Below are 18,741 nucleotides of genomic sequence, written 5' to 3' on the forward strand. Positions count from 1 at the left end.
TCGTCCAATAATGTGGTTTATGACCAGAGACTGCAAAGGTAATGGTATCCTCATCAGCCTCAGATGTACTCTGTGTTTTATATTAGAGCAATGAAAATGGAACATATGGACAACTCAGACTTTAAAAAGAAAATGCTGCTCTCACACAGAGGCACTTCTGTTTCTACTGATATACGTCTGCCAGATGTCCACACCGCCATCCTGTCCACAGCTTTAGTTGTCTGTTTTGCATGCTCATAAAGCATACCCGGGAAAGTGTTTCCGTAATGGAGCTTTAATCATTATCGCCTTATGTGGCTGGATCCAAAGAGCCTGCAGTCATCACTTGTCACTAAATAACCTCCATATGAACACTGCAGCAGCACAAACACTAGGTTCAACAAAATCAAGACTTCAGTGTTTAGAATGACAGCATGCTTTACTTCTTTGGCCAGGGAGTGACATGCAAACTACCCCCATCAGATAGCATCTTCATGGTAGCCTACGAGCTATGAGCCAGCTGTGAAGCAGGGTCAGGGTGTAGCCCAGTCACACACAAGGAATATGGATGACCATCAAGGAGCTACGTTTCATGTGTGAATACGGTTGTAGCTCACCCTGTTTATTGTGGCCTCACACACACTAGATTAAAACAAGGTGCAGATGTGATCATAAAGCCAGGTGAGTGGTGGAGGGTGTGTGTGTGTGTGTGTGTGTGTGTTGGACTGAGTGGGTCAGAGTCCGACGCTGGGCTCTGAGGACAGGACAGGTGTGGCCTCACACAGCAGAGCAAACAGTCTTACTCACACTGTAAAGAGACTCAATGCAACAAAGCATCAAAATCCAGTTTGACATCAAATAGTTACATTTTTCTTTGACCATGTCACCGTGCAAATCAGTCGCCATTCCTTTATAAAACACTTCTTTTCACTGATGTTTTTTAATATCCTATCTGTGTGGTATTTTCTCTCTCCCTCTCTCTCTCTCTCTCTCTCTCTCTCTCTCTCTCTCTCTCTCTCTCTCTCTCTCCTCTCCCTCTCCCTCTCCCTCTCTCTCTCTCTCTCTCTCTCTCTCTCTCTCTCTCTCTCTCTCTCTCTCTCTCTCTCTCTCTCTCTCCCTCCCTCAAGCTTACCTTTGTGGTCATGTGACACCTCAGTGAACTGCGGCGGGGTAAAGGTGGACTGCTTTGTGCTGCACCGACTGTAATCTGACTGCCACCCACAGAGTGCCAGTCAGTCGACTCTCCCGTCTATGAGCGAGGTGCAACTGGGAACTTTTCTATTTTTTTGTCCAATATGTCCATCAGTCGAAAGAACTGGTCGGCTTTGTCCAGGTAAGATTATAACTGGAGTTTTGTTCTTTAAAGAGAATATGACACCTGTGTTTGAGCTGCTGCTTCTAGACACTAGATGTTATGTTAAGTTTACTTTTAAGTCACTAACAGTAGCTCACTCTTGCCACCAATAAGAACTAATAGTTAATAATACTAATGTAGGGACATAGACATATTTCTAGCCTTGTTAGCCCAGTGGCTTTATGAAACATATCTATTGTCATTATTATTGTTATTGGCACGTCCAACTTTGCTGTGATGTTTGGAGACTACATAACGATACAGCTGGCCTTTTTTTAGGTTTAAACCTAGATCGATACTTATGTCTTATCCTTGAATGAATGCTTTCCTCCAGAGGAAACATCAACCTGCTGTTACTGTAATACACTACTCAGTGTGTTTTCGACACACATCCTCCCACTAAACTGAATGTTTGGTTTATTTAAAGTTGTTCAGACAAGCAACCACTGTAATCCTAAACAGTTGATGAACAAGTAAAGCAGGTTCTGTGGAACCGTTATGATCGCCATCTGTCCTTTCCAACAACCAAAACAAGGACTTTATTGGATTCATTTCAGTTCTGTTCTGGAGGCATTTCTGCCTCTGTTTCATTTTCTGTTTTACATCCAAGCCTTCTGAATATCACGTAAGCATTATGACTCTGTCCTCAGCCTAGCACGGCAGTGGACGATGGAGGACGAGGAGGAGGTGGAAAGGGAGAGGAGGAGGAGGGTGAAGAGCTCGAGCAGCAGCGCCGAACCCGACGCTGACTTCAGCCAAACGCCCAGAGACACTCCCACCAGCGAGAGCCCCTTTGGGACAGACTCCACCAGTGAGACGTCCCAGGGCCTCAGCAGGTTATTCATTTATACCTCGTTGTGCTCTCGCTTCATCTGTATTTCTCTTTCATTCTCTCCATCTGTCTTGTATGTCATGGTGGGAAGTATGCATCCACTTTGATGGTATGCCTTTTCATTGGGACGATTTGAGATGCAGGGAGAGAGGATTCTTACACCTTTGCCCTATGGGAGTGTGTCATCTGTATACTTTTCAAACACATGAAGTAAACTGATCCCAAAGTATGAAAAGCCATCAAAACCACCACCAGCCGAGACGCTGGAGCAGAAGGAACTGTTGTCTTTCATTAGAGAAACCGGATCAGACAACACCATGACAGGTCCTTTCTCTTTCTAGAGACAATCCATCATAAATCTATCAGTCATTCATGTCAGACTGCTGTTTGGATAGGATAGGAACCGTCAAAGGGTTAGGTTGTGGGCCGGTGCGGTAAACACTCAGATGAGCCGCCAGAACAAACCGTGTATGTGCCGTTTCTTTGCAGTGTGGATCAGATGCAGCTAGACTTCGTGGAGATGCTGCGCAGCCGTGATGAAAGGCGGAGAATGAGGCATGTGGAGACGCTGAGGCGACAGAAGGATGCAGTGGAGGATGAAGCAGAGGCCTGCGGAGGAGGAGCCAGAGTGGAGCTACTGGGGGACATGGTGGAGGAGCAGGCTGCTGGGTTGCCCTCTGGGGAGGCCACACACAAACCAGGCTCTTGCAGCAGCAGCACTCATATCACCAACAGACAAGTAAGCCGAGACACGCCCATTGCCTTTCAGCCAAATGAAAAAAAATATTTTGTTATCATGGTTATGTTTATGAGAACACAACGTAGAGACGCTGTGAGGCTGAAGGCACAGCCAGCTCCGAGCTAAACATGCTAACAAGCTCACAGTAATATCGCTATCATGCTCCATATGCCATATTCACCACCTTAAGTTACAACAGTTCAGCATCTTAGCATGAGTTTTGCATGTATTTGATCATAAACCAATGTTTTAAACAAACTCTTATCTTGACCTGATGATAGCGCTGGATGAAAAACCACTGGCTCCCCAAAGGGATTAGGGCGCATCGTCTGGGAACCATGAATGTCTGGACCCAACGTTCAAACCTTGTTAGTAGATGTTGAGATATTTCAGGGGATAACGGGAAACTTTGACCTAAATGCTGAAGGATGCTAAATGAGAAAGTCAGGGAATCACCAAAGTCATTTGGATTCAACCAATATTATATTCAGTCTGGATCCTTAGAGCTACGATGCTAGCATGTTTAGAAATGACAAAGTATGAACTGCCTTCCAAGACAGGTAGACAAACACTCACATCCAAACTATTAATGCCTCACTCAGTCATAACACACAGTTCCTTGTTACCCCACACGGAGGGACAGCCCTGTTAATTATTTAACAGATTCCACAACTTATTCCCTCTACGATATCAATGTTGTATGTTCTGTAAAGACGGAAAGACCAAGTGTGCATTAATAACACTATTTAGGTGATAAAGGCTAAATAAAGAGAGTGTATGATGCTGACAAGCATACACACATGCATGTCATACATATTGACTAGTTAGAAACAATTTGGGTATTTTCCTTCAGGCATGAACGATCAATGATGACATTTGAGGAAATTGAAGAGAAATACTGTATGGATAATCACCTGTCTTATGACCGGCCTTGCACTGTTGCTGTATGTTAAAATGCAAATCATCTAAAAACTGATAAGTCCTGCTTAAGGTCATAATATGAACTTTATCTTTATTACACTGGCAGGCTTTAATTCATTCTATCTGCAAATTAGGTCATAACTGTTCAGTGTTATGTAATGCAAGGCGTGTCCCAGGAGGCTCTGTTCAAAAGGATTGTATCCTGTGCGCTCACAGTGACCGTTTCTCCTGTTTGTGTCTTTGTTAGCATGAAAATGGAGAGTCGTCACACAAAGACGCTGATCCCAAGCCATCGTCCAACCCGGCTCGCAAGTTTGTCAGGTCCGTGAGCACCATCTGTCTATCCTTCATTTACAACTTGAGTCAGCGGGGAAGGATCAAACGGATTAAACATTTCTTTAAGATAAGATAAATATTATCAAGTCCATACAGGGAAATAAATGTGCAAGAGAGCAGAATATTGTCTTAGAAATGTGGATGTCAAGATATCGAGTCTGGGAATCTGGGTTCCTATTTGGATGTAAACAAGTTCCCCATGGCATCATTTCATTGGTTTGAAGAATGATGACAGCCTATAGGGGCGGGTACAGACTGTAGAATACAATATGTCAAATGGAGACTGGTGAATAGGGGTAACGACTCAATACTGTGAGTTGGGTCACCGGTTGTTTTCCCATGCACACATTCAACTGACCTTGCATTTCATCATGTTCCTGGCGTTGCAGCTCTGTCTCCATCTCACTCGACAAAAGCCCTTCTGCCAGCGCGTGCACAAGTCCCATGAGCCCTCGCTCCCCGACCTCCTCACCACAGGAACACTGGCCTTCATCTTACAGCAGCCCATCTCCAGGTGGACCTGGACCCCCGGCCCAGAACGGACACACAGAGGAGGTATTTGAACACATCCACCATCAGATGATGGAATTGACATCATAACCAGCTTCATGTTGTGCTTGTCTCGTTGACTTTGGCTGCAAACGTGTTGATGCCACTGCTCATCAAATGAAGCAGCAACACCATCCAGTGTTACAAGAGTAACATTTACATTAACAATCAAACCAAACTACTGTATCTTTGCTCCATGTTGTGAGAAGTCTGGAAGAATAGAAGTGGAGCTGGAGCTCCCCCTCGTCTGAATAGGAACACTTCAATCGTATCCCATGTGGCAGTAAATTTCATCTGACTCTATTTCAGACCAGTGAGAATGGCTCTCCCTCCAACTGCAACTTTGAACAGATGGCCAAGCCTGCGTTCGTCAGACAGAGCTCCAGGACTATATCTTTTCGGGTAAATGCATCAAACCCACACACATGCATGCACACATTCTCCTTGCTGAATGCCAACTTTAACTTCTGCCTATTTGACTGTTAAAACCTGATTTAATCTCACATCAGCTGTTCGACTCCGTTCAGGGTAATTTGCTTGCGCCACTCAAGCTTTGGGCTTATGCTAATAGCCGAAGCAATGTTTACCAGCTTTTACTGCTGACTGGTTGCTTTGTTAACTCATCAAAAGAGACGGGATGACTGTCGGGTCATGAGCTGCTGCTGGTCGGGTGACTCTAAGGTCTGCTAAAACAAATTCACACATTTTCCACAGATGATGAGGAAGAAAGAAGAGGAGAGCGCACCACTGCAGAGGAGGTAAGGAGACATCCCTTCTTTATTTTGAGTCTCTTTATACCTGACTAACTCAGTTTGATCCATAAAACCTTTCTTCTGTCGTAGTGCCAGTGTGAGGATGGCCTCCAAGAAGTTTGAATCCAACACAGTAAGATTCTCGGCTTCACAGTTTCCAACTTCTTAATGAGCTTTACAGTTATCACTCTGCACATTGGGCGGGAAGATTTTCTTTCAGAATCGCTATCAAACTATTGTTGAGAACAAAATGTATGATTTGTCATTTTAATTATCCAGGACCAACATGAAGATGAAGACAAGGCATCATCTTTCCAGAGAAAGTGAGTTTGTTCAGACAAATCACTTTTTTGTACTTCTGATAAATGTTTGAATTATTGTTATTTTCGTCAAACTGAGTGTGCATAGAGGGGCCAGTGCATATATGCATTATGTTTCCTCCAGCTCTAGGCAGAGGATTTCATCCAGGTCCATCCAGGAGAAGATGGAGAGACTGGCTCAGGCTGCACAGGTCAGAATCTCAGCAACAAAACAGAATACTCAACTCAAGTAACTGTACAAGTAACACATTTTCCTTTTTTTCTCTTCTTAATTCTGCCTCCTATATGTGCATAGAAGTCAGAAATAAATCGACCTACAGACGTGACCCAGAGGACTCTGTTCCTGCTGGACGAGGTGTCCAGGAAGAGAGGCCTGTTTGAGAAGGAGCAGCAGGCAGCGAGCCCCACCAGTCCGGGAGTTTCCAGACAGGTGCATTCATGCTCACAATGACTTATTATCTGATTTGCATGTGCTGATGATCTTTGGGTGTTCAGATTATTTCACATCTCTGCTGGAAATTCTCAGGAATTTAGGAGCTTCACATCAGGAATGTCAGACAGGATCAACCGCTGGCTAAACAAGCCCAACCAAGCTGCGTCTTCACACAGTCCTACCGTGAGGCCTTCTGCATTCTTACATTCTGTTAAAACTGCGTAGGAGGGTTTAGACAAGTGTAGCATCTGGCCTCTAGAGGGCAGAAGTACTCTTTGAGTTCCACTGTGTTTCATACATTTTGTTCTTCCTGCTGCTTACCCTTGAATAATAAGCCCAAACCAACTGTCTTTATTGTTTAAACACATGTGTTGTATTGAGGATTGATTGTCTGGTAGAAATAATTTGGATAATTTTCTATCCGTAGGCCTTAAGACATGTGGACATCACCGGTAAGAAGAGTCTGTTTGAGACGAGAGAGGAGGGCGACGTCCCAAAAAGCAACCCCATCTACAAGTGAAGGACGTCCATTCATAACACCCAACAGGTAAGATGCGTTCAATGTCCCTCAATGCTTTTTAACAGAACTAGATTTAAATATGAAAGATGTGTTTCTTCAGCAACCATATCCTTCCTTTCCATGTCCTCATTTGTAGGATTCTGTAGACGGTGAGAGGAGAGGAAGACAACCGAAGATTAATGGATGCCATGACTGACTGATTCTTTTTGCAAACTTTTAAACTTTTTTTTTCTTCGCTGCCAAAACAAACAGGAGGAACAGATATGCCAAATAGGGAATAAAGTGAGTTGAGTTTTAAGCTTTAAATGACTGAAAGGGAGGATAACTGCTTTTAAAGTCAAGATGCTTCAATCATACACTTCTGCATTGCTTCTCGAGGTACAAATATGCCTTATTTTATTATGTTTAATGTGAGAGGAAGAGTAAAAAGCAAAGTTGCCATGAGGGGAAAAGGACAGTGATATATTTGTTTTAAAACGTGCCTTAACTTTGTGTAATTTTTCAAGCACTTTAACCAGGTGAAGGTCTTGAGGCTAATAATGCCTATTCTTAGTAGTGGGCTTTCTGAAGTCGTAATTGTATGTTTTTGTTTAATCTGCAGAAAATATGTGTTTTTTCTGTCATTGTGGGCAAGATGCTGCCTGTATAAGAAATAAAGGGATTTATTACCACAAATGTCCGTCATCAATGTCCCTTCCTCGTCTTAAATGCATATACGTTCTGTAACAACACTCCCTCAGCAGAGGGAGGATGTAGATAAGAGTTGATGCCTGTGTTTTGTCAGTGGCAGGTTGCCATACAAGGCCGAGGAAACGTGTGTGTGTGTGTGTGGTGAATCACTGTGTGTGAGCAACCGTGGCTGTATCTGGATCCTTTTGGCACCGTAAAGCCCACTCGTGCCCACAGCGGCCTTTTTAGGGAATGGTGATAATAGAGAGTACATGCTATCTCCAAAAGTTATTAATAACACAACAAGGGGTCCTTAAGCCTCTTCCCCATTACACAGTCTGTCCCTTCAGCCTCTGAGACCACCTCACCTTTGCTCCTGCACATCGTGTCCCTCCATCAGCTCCCTTTCTTCATCACTCTCACTCAGGTACGTTTCACTGGTTACAACATGGTGTGTGTGTGTGTGTGTGTGTAACCACAATGCAAGGTTTATGCTATAAATGTTGCTGAAGCTATGAAGAATGTGAAGATGATTTCTCTGTGTGTAATGTTCAGATTCCCTGCTGCACCTGAACGCCTCCTGCCATGTCTGACACGGAGGAGGTGGTGGAGGAGTATGAGGAGTATGTTTGCTTGTTTTTCTTTGTTTCGTGTATCATACAAAAGCTCGACATGTGTAAAGCTTCTGCTAGAATATACTACATGTACCTTGTGTAACTGTGAAAATACACCCTGTTACACAACTGCAGTACTGTTCATCTATTGTAAGGCCAGCGGTACGATGTAATGTGATGACAGACTGATGCACATGTGTGTTTTCTACCCACCAGAACAATAATGCATGTTTGTATTTGACTTTCACAGGGAGGTGGAAGGTAAGAACTGATGACGATTTCCTCTTCCTGTCCTTATTTTGTTTGTAATGAATTGAAACATGACAAAGTGATTGTGGTTGTGTATAACATACGGTACTTTCTTGTGTGATTATTATATTTGTATATTCCGACTCTTATGTATTTTCCTGGCTGCGTGACTCAGAAGAGGAGGCGACAGAAGGTATGAGACTTTTATAAATGGAGCTCTAGATCACTGATGAATGATTAGTGGTCATGTTTCAGCGACACTTAACAGAGAAGCAGGTGGAGACATGAACATCTGTTGTTAAAATAACATTGCTGTTACGGGGAGTGAAGGAAGTATTCAGAACCTTTACTTCAGTAAAAGTAGTAAAACCACACTGTAAAATACTACTAGTACTGCATTGATTTGGTATAATCAGGAAATACACTGGGAATATGGCCACTGACTGATATAATATTAGATGTCATTAGAATAGTATGACCTTGATGAGGTGGAGATAATAGAGATTTCATTTATTGATTGTTTTCTGTAAATGGTGAGAACTCATCACAATTACACAGAGCCCAAAGAGACACTATTAAAAGGCTTGCTTCCAAACATCAACATTATGATTAATATAAACTACATTTTAATCAAAGCCCTAATGAGAGGCTGCGTCTCCGGTCATGGTTTGGGGTGTAAAACAGAAAAAAAGAGGCCCGTTTTCATTATTTTCCCTATTCCCCCTTTTTAAAAAAAAACAAAAGATAAATAATAATAATACAAATAGATTTTATTTGTAGTGCACTTTTCATTCAGTGAATCTCAGAGTGCTTACATTAAAAATAAATTTAAAAAATGAGCATAAAAGCATAGGCATGAAAACATCACATCACAGGAGGCACAATGTAGCCGTCAAAAACCTTAAAGCTGTAAATCAAAAAGGTGTTCAGGCCTGCTTCAAAAGAGTCCAGCAAACACAGTTATTTTATTTTTTTCTGATTTCGTTTTTAAAAGAAATAACCAAAGAACAAACGGTACACAGATCCTACATGTACCTCACATTTGTACTTATATTGTGTACTTACGTGAATGATTATATCAGGATCATTCCTGCATGATTTCATCACAATTTGAAATGGTTCTTTCCTTTCTTTCTTTCTTTCTTTCTTTCTTTCTTTCTTTCTTTCTTTCTTTCTTTCTTTCTTTCTTTCTTTCTTTCTTTCTTTCTTTTGAGGATGTCACAATGTCAGTATTTTAATAACGATTATCGTGGCCAAAATAGTTCACAATAACGTTACTTGAAAATTTGATAATTTGAAAAAGAAACCATGCTATCAGACTAATTCATCTTTACCTTTGTTCAAAGTGCTTTGTCTCTTTTGGCAAATTAATTACACTAAAAAAAGGAGGGAATATGAATAAATAGGGAGGTGGAGATTTAAAAATGATTGGTTATTCACATGTTATTATTATTGGTGTATTATTAACATGGAATCAATATTTATATTTAAATAATGGGGTGATCAATACTGATATATTGCAACACCCCTGCAGTTACTTTCTCTCTGTTTGACTGTTGCTGGCTGACTGGTGTGACTAAACGCCTCTGTGCTTCTGCTCAGCAGGGGAGCAGGAGGTAGAGGAGGAGGTAGAGGAGGAGCAGGAGGAGGAGCAGGAGGAGGAGGAAGGTACTGCTTGCGCTTTGATCTGAAGCACCTATTTTAAATGGCAACTGTCTTTGTGGAGGTGGTGCACACAGACACAGAAAAATAGACTAAATCGAAGTCTGAATGTTGAAAGACAAAAATAAATACACATAAATGGACAGATATTAAAAAATACATTTAACAAGTTTAGTCCTTTTATTTAGACACTTCTTTATTATGTATTTGTTTAATCATTTATAGATATATAGAACATATCTTAAAATCATATATATCATTTTAATTTTTAATTGCATACTTATGTATTTTATCAGGATTTTCTAACATATATACATTTTTTCATTCATGATAAATAATTGTCTTGGTTTATCCTCTGGAGAGTATGACTGTCCCTCATCCAACTAAGTCAGGCTCTTTTTGCCGTCAGTACTGCAGATGTTTCTGTAAGTGTGACCTGACAAGACTACATGTTGGGGGATTTGCTGCTTTGCTTTCCCTCACGTTCCCAAACACCACCTGAACCGCTTGGGAACTTGGCGATGGATGTTTGTGTTTAAATATGGGGATTATCACAGGATTTGATAGAGCTCATGTCAGAGTCAACAAGGTATTTTGTCAGCACATCTTTCACACCCAAAACACACACACACACACACACACACGCACGCACACACACACACACACACACACACACACACACACACACACACACACACACACACACCACACACACACACACACACACACACACGCACACACACACACACTGAGCACTGGTTGTCTGGTAATCTTTTATTATGAATGTGAGGCATTCTACTCTGGAACTCACAGTCGATCTACAGCCAAACCACCATAATGTGGACACTCCTCCAGACAATGTGAACAAGCTTCTCCAATAGCAGGGATGAGGAAATCAGTTGAATTGTTTTTTTTTAATTATTATTATTAAAGCTTTATTTAACCAGTTAAAAGTCTCGTTGAGATTTAACATCTATTTTCCAAGAGAGACCTGGCCAAGAGGGAAGCATAAACCCAACAAATATATTACGAACAAAACGCACAATTATCACACAGTTAAAAGACAGTTTGGGGATTTCATAGTTAAGGAATACTTCCACATTCTAGGTCCTTTACTAATGAGTCAAAGGCATCAAATGATATAAACACAGTTTAGCAGCTGCTCTCAGCTGTTCCATATATTTCACCACAAACTTATGAAAAATTATGGTTCCAAAATGGCAATGAGTCAAGATCACACCCTGTGAGTGTCAAGATTTGTCACTGATATGTCACTGAAGGACTTGTTTCTCTGCCAGAGGCCACGCAGGGCAAGGACGAGGACGAGGCTGCTGCAGGAGAGGAGGCCAACGACGAGCAAGGTGAGGGGGTTAGAGGGATCGTTGTGGGAGGGCAGACATGTTGTCAGTGTGATGTCAGCGGCCGTTAACCTAGACAACATCTCGTGTGTTGGCAACAGTTCTGTGTGTAACCATCAGTCAGAGACAGACAGGGAAATGATCAGCCATCTCAGTCACACTTCACTTTGGTATGTCACCCCCCCTCCCCCCTTCTTAGTCACACCACTATAGCCACAGGGGGAAAGTAATCCAGGCCTCCCATCCCTAAGGCTCTCTGGTATTAGTCATTAGTTCAGTTGTTGCCAATCCAACCAAATATTATCTATGCTTTCAAACATGTAAGCTGTCACCTGATGTGGAACGGAAAAGGGATTTTTCATCTTGCCAAAATTGTTTGTGAATGCAGCATTTCACGTGCCAGTTTGGGTCATCAGAGTTTTGATTAGCCATGCTAGGGGTGCAGTTGTCGGTCCGCCACTTTAGTCCAGACTCAAACATCTCAACAAGCAGTCGATGGTTGCCATGGAAGTGTGTACACACATTCACGCTGTCCAGATGATGAGTCCTTCCTGATGATGTTGATATCTTCACTTTACTCTAGCCCCATCAGGTCAGTTATCACTAATCCAGTGAAATATAATAATAATATTTATAATAATATTAATACAGGGGTTTTATATAGCACTTCTCCAGGTGCTCAAATATGCTTTACAAAAAAAACAAACTAAACAAAAGAGAACAGAACAAAGCAAGCAGAAGAAAAACAAACATTTAGAGATTAAATGCGAGAGTGAAACAGTGAGTTGAAGTTGAAGACTGGGAAATATCTCAAAATCTCAAGTATTCAAGTCAAGGCAAGTCCTTAAAACCTGCAAAAACTCCCACCTTTCCAGCCTTTTGGTTGAGTCGTTCAGAGGTCACGGATGCTCAGCCTTGTTTGGTGAGCTCATCATTATATTGACAACCTCTCAGACAGAATGCTATTTATAATATGTGACACATGTGATACTTTAAAGGTGACACATCCACCAAGATAAGGAACGTTCCCAGTGCTCTATTCTTTCTCTACTTTTCATGTCCTGACATATAATTGTGTCTGTCAGCACTCCCAAAGCACAACTATTTACCGCCTGCTGCTCATCTGACACACACTCAACAACTCACACAGGCCTCTCAAGTATCTTATTTTGGTTTCAGATGGAGAAGAGGAAGCGGAGGACGGAGATGGTAACACCGCTTATCAAGATTGATGTTATTCATTTTGAATGTGTTTTTCTTGGACGTACTCCACATTCACCTGAATCAAACTCAGATAAATATGCTGAACTACATTTCCCAGCAAGCACATACTGTTAGAACCTGCTGGCTTTAGGATTACAAAATGTTTTGGTGTGCTCTTGGTGAGTGTGTGTGTGTGTGTGTGTGTGTGTGTGTGTGTGTGTGTGTGTGTGTGTGTGTTGTGTGTGTGTGTGTGTGTGTGTGTGTGTGTGTGTTTGTGTGTGTGTGTGTGTTTGTGTGTGTGTGTGTGTGTGTGTGTGTGTTTGTGTGTGTGTGTGTGTGTTTGTGTGTGTGTGTGTGTGTGTGTGTGTGTGTGTGTGTGTGTGTTTGTGTGTTTGTGTGTGTGTGTGTGTGTGTGTGTGTGTGTGTGTGTGTGTGTTTGTGTGTGTGTGTGTGTGTGTGTGTGTGTGTGTGTGTGTGTGTGTGTGTGTGTGTGTGTTTGTGTGTGTGTGTGTGTGTGTGTGCGTGTGTGTGTGTGTTTGTGTGTGTGTGTGTGTGTGTGTGTGTGTGGGGGGGGGGGGGGGGGGGTCTGGATTAGCTCAGTGGTGTCTTCTGTTTCAATTTGAATATCCTATTTTCTTTCTAAACAGAGGAAGAGGCAAAACCCAAATTCAAGTGAGTAACACTCACCAATGTTCACAGACATGTTTATACAATGTTATGGGAACCAAAGGACTGATTGTGGATGTAATTATACTTACTGTAATTATGTTACTTTCAGGCAAAATGCCACAAAGGCCAATAACACACTGCCTTCACATGAATGATAAGGCAGTGTGTTATTGGCCTGGTTATCCGTATGGTTATCTATCAGCAGTCGGTTAGCTTAGTTTAGCACAAAGGCCAGAAGCAGGGGGAAACAGCTAGCCTCGCTCTGCCCCAGAGTAGCAAGACCCTTCTGATGTACCATCTCTTTGGCAACATCGTCATAGTTACTTAAAGTTTGTTGTGTAACACTGTAGAATCCAATCAAATCAAATCTATTCCAAACTAAGAGCAGACTACATCTAAGCATTCATGACATGAACAGACATGCATGAGTACATAAAGGGACATTTGTTTGGCACATTAAAGCTGCTGATTTGCATTTTATCCCCGTTTGACATCCACAGTGACAGTGACAAATGATATTTTTCTGTTCTGTTCATTTTATTCACATGAACTCATAACCTCATCCAAGAACGGTCTGTGTTGTTCGCTCACTCTCAGTTTCAGTTCTTCTCTTTTTACATCTCCAGGCCATTTATGATGCCCAACCTCATCCCTCCTAAGATCCCAGATGGAGAGAAGGTGGATTTTGATGTGAGTGACAGACTTATAGTATATATATATACTGTGCATAGGTTTTCTGCCTAATCGTGTCAAACCAATGATGTGAAACATAGACCCATACCATAAAGTACAACAGGTACTAAACCCCTGTTTGTGTAGGATATCCATCGTAAACGGATGGAGAAGGACCTGATGGAGCTCCAGACGTTGATTGAGGTTCACTTCGAGAGCAGAAAGAAGGAAGAAGATGAGCTGGTTCATCTCAAGGATAGGATTGTGAGAGGCTTACAAAAGAGCAAATCAGTTGTGAACATTCCTCCACAAAGAATGTGAAACATGTCTGCTAACGTGATGATGTGTTGTGCAGGAGACGCGGCGCGCTGAGCGAGCAGAGCAGCAAAGAATACGCAGTGAGAGAGAGAAAGAGCGACAAAAGCGCCTTGAGGTAGTTACGTTGAAGCTGCTGCAACATAATTCATGTACTACCTATACCTCCAACATTTCACCTCCTCTTTCTGTCTGGATCCACGTTTCTTTAGGACGAGAGAACTCGTAAAGAGGACGAGGAGGCCAAGAAGAGAGCAGAGGAGGACGCCAAGAAGAAGAAAACCCTCACCAGCCTCCACTTCGGAGGTTACATGCAGAAGTTGGTGAGTGGGTGAAAGGTTTTTGTGAGATGATAAAGGAGTTAAAAGGAATGCTGAACAGAGCTTTATTTGGCATCCCCGCAGACAGAGAAACGGAGTGGTAAGAGGCAGACCGAGAGAGAGAAGAAGAAGAAGATCCTGAGCGACAGACGCAAATGTCTGGATGTGGAGAACATGAGCCAGGACAGACTCAAGTAGGTGGAAACCTGAATCTGAAATACAAGAGAGAGACATTATTCCTGATATTCCTGAAATAACAACCACACTGCCCCATGTGTGTGTGTGTGTCTCACAGGGAGAAAGCCCAAGAGCTGTGGGAGTGGATGCATGAGTTGGAGGCAGAGAAGTTTGAACTGCAGTACCAGCTCACCACCCAGAAATATGAGGTATGTGCTGCAGTACACAGCGGTCATTGTTGGATATAACACACCAAATCAATTCCCCTTTTGTTCTTTGTTCCAGATTAATGTGCTGAGGAACCGCGTCAGTGACCATCAGAAAACGTAAGAATGACCTCGGAATCTCATCCTTTCTCTCTATGATGCCACACACACTTTTTACCCATAATGCACCTTCCTCTCACAGATGTCTGCCCACTGATTATGTTCCAACACCTGGAGAATCTCTCTCACTGCAGGCAGACATCCATCTATCTATCTATCTATCTATCTATCTATCTATCTATCTATCTATCTATCTATCTATCTATCTATCTATCTATCTATCTATCTATCTATCTATCTATCTATCTATCTCTCTTACCTGTCTGTCTCTACATGTCGGCCCTGTGATAGACTGGTTACCTGTCTGTCTCTACATGTCAGCCCTGTGATAGACTGGTTACCTGTCTGTCTCTACATGTCAGCCCTGTGATAGACTGGTTACCTGTCTGTCTCTGCATGTCAGTCCTGTGATAGACTGGTTACCTGTCTGTCTCTACATGTCTCCCTGTGATAGACTGGTTACCTGTCTGTCTCTACATGTCAGCCCTGTGATAGACTGGTTACCTGTCTGTCTCTACATGTCTCCCTGTGAAAGACTGGTTACCTGTCTGTCTCTACATGTCTCCCTGTGATAGACTGGTTACCTGTCTGTCTCTACATGTCTCCCTGTGATAGACTGGTTACCTGTCTGTCTCTACATGTCAGCCCTGTGATAGACTGGTTACCTGTCTGTCTCTACATGTCTACTGTGATAGACTGGTTACCTGTCTGTCTCTACATGTCTACTGTGATAGACTGGTTACCTGTCTGTCTCTACATGTCTCCCTGTGATAGACTGGTTACCTGTCTGTCTCTACATGTCGGCCCTGTGATAGACTGGTTACCTGTCTGTCTCTACATGTCAGCCCTGTGATAGACTGGTTACCTGTCTGTCTCTACATGTCTACTGTGATAGACTGGTTACCTGTCTGTCTCTACATGTCTACTGTGATAGACTGGTTACCTGTCTGTCTCTACATGTCTACTGTGATAGACTGGTTACCTGTCTGTCTCTACATGTCTACTGTGATAGACTTGTTACCTGTCTGTCTCTACATGTCTACTGTGATAGACTGGTTACCTGTCTGTCTCTACATGTCTCCCTGTGATAGACTGGTTACCTGTCTGTCTCTACATGTCAGCCCTGTGATAGACTGGTTACCTGTCTGTCTCTACATGTCAGCCCTGTGATAGACTGGTTACCTGTCTGTCTCTACATGTCAGCCCTGTGATAGACTGGTTACCTGTCTGTCTCTACATGTCGGCCCTGTGATAGACTGGTTACCTGTCTGTCTCTACATGTCAGCCCTGTGATAGACTGGTTACCTGTCTGTCTCTACATGTCTACTGTGATAGACTGGTTACCTGTCTGTCTCTACATGTCTACTGTGATAGACTGGTTACCTGTCTGTCTCTTCATGTCTACTGTGATAGACTGGTTACCTGTCTGTCTCTACATGTCTACTGTGATAGACTGGTTACCTGTCTGTCTCTTCATGTCTACTGTGATAGACTGGTTACCTGTCTGTCTCTACATGTCTACTGTGATAGACTGGTTACCTGTCTGTCTCTACATGTCAGCCCTGTGATAGACTGGTTACCTGTCTGTCTCTACATGTCTACTGTGATAGACTGGTTACCTGTCTGTCTCTTCATGTCTACTGTGATAGACTGGTTACCTGTCTGTCTCTTCATGTCTACTGTGATAGACTGGTTACCTGTCTGTCTCTACATGTCTACTGTGATAGACTGGTTACCTGTCTGTCTCTACATGTCTACTGTGATAGACTGGTTACCTGTCCAGGTGTACCCTGCCTTTGAAACCCTGACTACAGGATAAGTGAATGGTGAATGGGATGGATGAGATGGATGTCCCTTTAGGGTTAGAGTCATGGCAAGGTTATACTAGAAAACAAGTAGTTTGTACTACTAACTACATTTATAGTTGCTTCGAACGGCAACACTCGGGGGCAAAGTGCAAAGCCGGCTATCATAGTGAGAGGGGAGAAGCAATATTGTTTAAATATGCAGAGGTATGATTTAAGAAAACGTGCTGAGTTCACACAAATAAATAATACTTGTGTCTTGTAATTCATGTTCTAAGAACACAGGGGTTGCCTAAGAAAATATGAAAAGTATTTGATAACTAGAAGAATATAACTGCTTCTGACTTGATGAGACAACAGCTGTCAAAGCTAAGCTTTCATTTCCTCAACTGATCACAACATATAACACCACCCTCCCCTTCAGCTCACATGTGTCTTCTCCATGAGCTCCCAGACCCCTGAGGTTGTCTTACTCTCTCAAACTGGGAGAGCTGGCTGTTTGGCTGGGTGTGGCAGACAGACAAGCCATCACACCTGTCACAGACACACCTCAATGTCTCAGTGTGCTGACTGCCTTGTTGTTTTGTGGATGGGAGATGATTCTGCAACTTTACAATGTTAACAACGGTAAATGTGCTTTCTCAGGGCTTTTTGTGGACGGACATGTGTCTTTTGTCTCACGTGATCCCTCATTGATTCCAACAGATCCAAGAGAACCAAAAGAGGCCTGAGGAAATAACTGCAGTCGTGCTGAGTAACAGCGGCCTTCCTGCCTGCCACTCCCCAGCCCCGCCTGTTTCTCCAATACCATTATACCAATTATATCCAGTTTTCCAGCTCATCTCACCCTGTTGTTTTCCTCTTATTACCATCCATTAAATGAGATCCTCTGTGTTTAAGGGCGTAATAAACAATCTTAGTTCAATCAAGGACTTCTTGCTCTTTCAGACTTTGGGCGCATGAGTTAACTGGCACTCAAAACTCCATGTGGAATGACATGAATACAGAAAGGCTGAGAGGAAACAGGAAGATCCTTCTGACTCAGAGACATGCTCCGACATGACAAAGACTGACATGATGCTCCATGGACTACACCCAGACCCTTAACCCAACACAAACACTAGCACACATGAACACACACACACACACACACACACACACACACACACACACACACACACACACACACACACACACAAACACACACACACAAAGCTGCAAGAGCATGAAACGTTTCCATCTTACCGTAATTCGGTGGGAAAACCCTTCCCATGACACCAACTATGCAGGTAACGTTACAACTTGTAATGAAACAAACATATTGTTCACAGGCAGGGTTCCAGTTCTGATTTCATCTCTGTGGGGGTCTCCAAAAAAAGGCTTTTATTAAATAGGTGCGCCTTTAGTGACGGCTTTGTTAGGCTACATGGGACACACACACATTGTATGCATACAAACTGATCTTTTTATTTTCTGTTGATAAACTCTCAAATTGGGCTGCACGGTGGTGTAGCGGGTAGCGCTCTCGCCTCACAGCAAAAGGGTCCTGGGTTCGATCCCCGGGTCGGCCCCGGGTTCCTTCTGTGTGGAGTTTGCATGTTCTCCCCGTGTAAGCGTGGGTTCTCTCCGGGTTCTCCGGCTTCCTCCCACAGTCCAAAGACATGCAGGATGGGGATAGGTTCATTGGTGACTCTAAATGTCCCGTAGGTGTGAATGTGAGCGTGAATGGTTGTTTGTGTCTACATGTTAGCCCTGTGATAGACTGGTGTCCTGTCCAGGGTGTACCCTGCCTTCACCCAATGACAGCTGGGATCGGCTCCAGCCCCCCCGCGACCCTGAATACAGGATAAGCGGTAGAAGATGGATGGAAGCTCTCAAATTGATGTAGTGCAGCCATGCTGCATTCACGATGCTTTACTGCATGTTTAGTCTACTCGTATTACTTGTCATGTCAAGCTATTTATCTT

General features: G+C 42.9%; 1 protein-coding gene across 3 annotated transcripts; it reads left to right on the forward strand.

The window, feature by feature from the left end:
• Nucleotides 1-1,153: 1,153 nt before the first annotated feature.
• On the forward strand, nt 1,154-17,699 carry LOC311016616 (troponin T, cardiac muscle-like). 3 transcript variants are annotated; one of them, XM_084014430.1, is made up of 15 exons: nt 1,260-1,312; nt 1,984-2,025; nt 8,441-8,460; nt 9,870-9,935; nt 11,228-11,290; nt 12,467-12,496; nt 13,138-13,162; nt 13,786-13,849; nt 13,979-14,095; nt 14,187-14,264; nt 14,359-14,469; nt 14,551-14,660; nt 14,762-14,852; nt 14,929-14,969; nt 17,480-17,699. In XM_084014430.1, the coding sequence occupies exons 1-15, from the start codon at nt 1,275-1,277 to the stop codon at nt 17,511-17,513; spliced, it is 930 nt and encodes a 309-aa protein (XP_083870556.1). In that variant the 5' UTR covers nt 1,260-1,274; the 3' UTR covers nt 17,514-17,699. The 3 variants fall into 3 exon arrangements, with proteins under 3 accessions (XP_083870554.1, XP_083870555.1, XP_083870556.1); XM_084014428.1 differs by lacking the exons at nt 8,441-8,460; nt 9,870-9,935; nt 11,228-11,290; ... (8 more) ...; nt 14,929-14,969; nt 17,480-17,699 and adding exons at nt 2,655-2,904; nt 4,073-4,146; nt 4,551-4,716; ... (7 more) ...; nt 6,643-6,762; nt 6,872-7,410 and having other exon boundaries at nt 1,154-1,312; nt 1,984-2,169; XM_084014429.1 differs by lacking the exons at nt 8,441-8,460; nt 9,870-9,935; nt 11,228-11,290; ... (8 more) ...; nt 14,929-14,969; nt 17,480-17,699 and adding exons at nt 2,655-2,904; nt 4,073-4,146; nt 4,551-4,716; ... (6 more) ...; nt 6,643-6,762; nt 6,872-7,410 and having other exon boundaries at nt 1,154-1,312; nt 1,984-2,169.
• The last annotated feature ends 1,042 nt before the right edge of the window (nt 17,700-18,741 follow it).

The sequence above is a fragment of the Eutrigla gurnardus genome (assembly GCF_963514095.1).
Source record: "Eutrigla gurnardus genome assembly, chromosome: 8".
Lineage (NCBI taxonomy): Eukaryota > Metazoa > Chordata > Actinopteri > Perciformes > Triglidae > Eutrigla > Eutrigla gurnardus.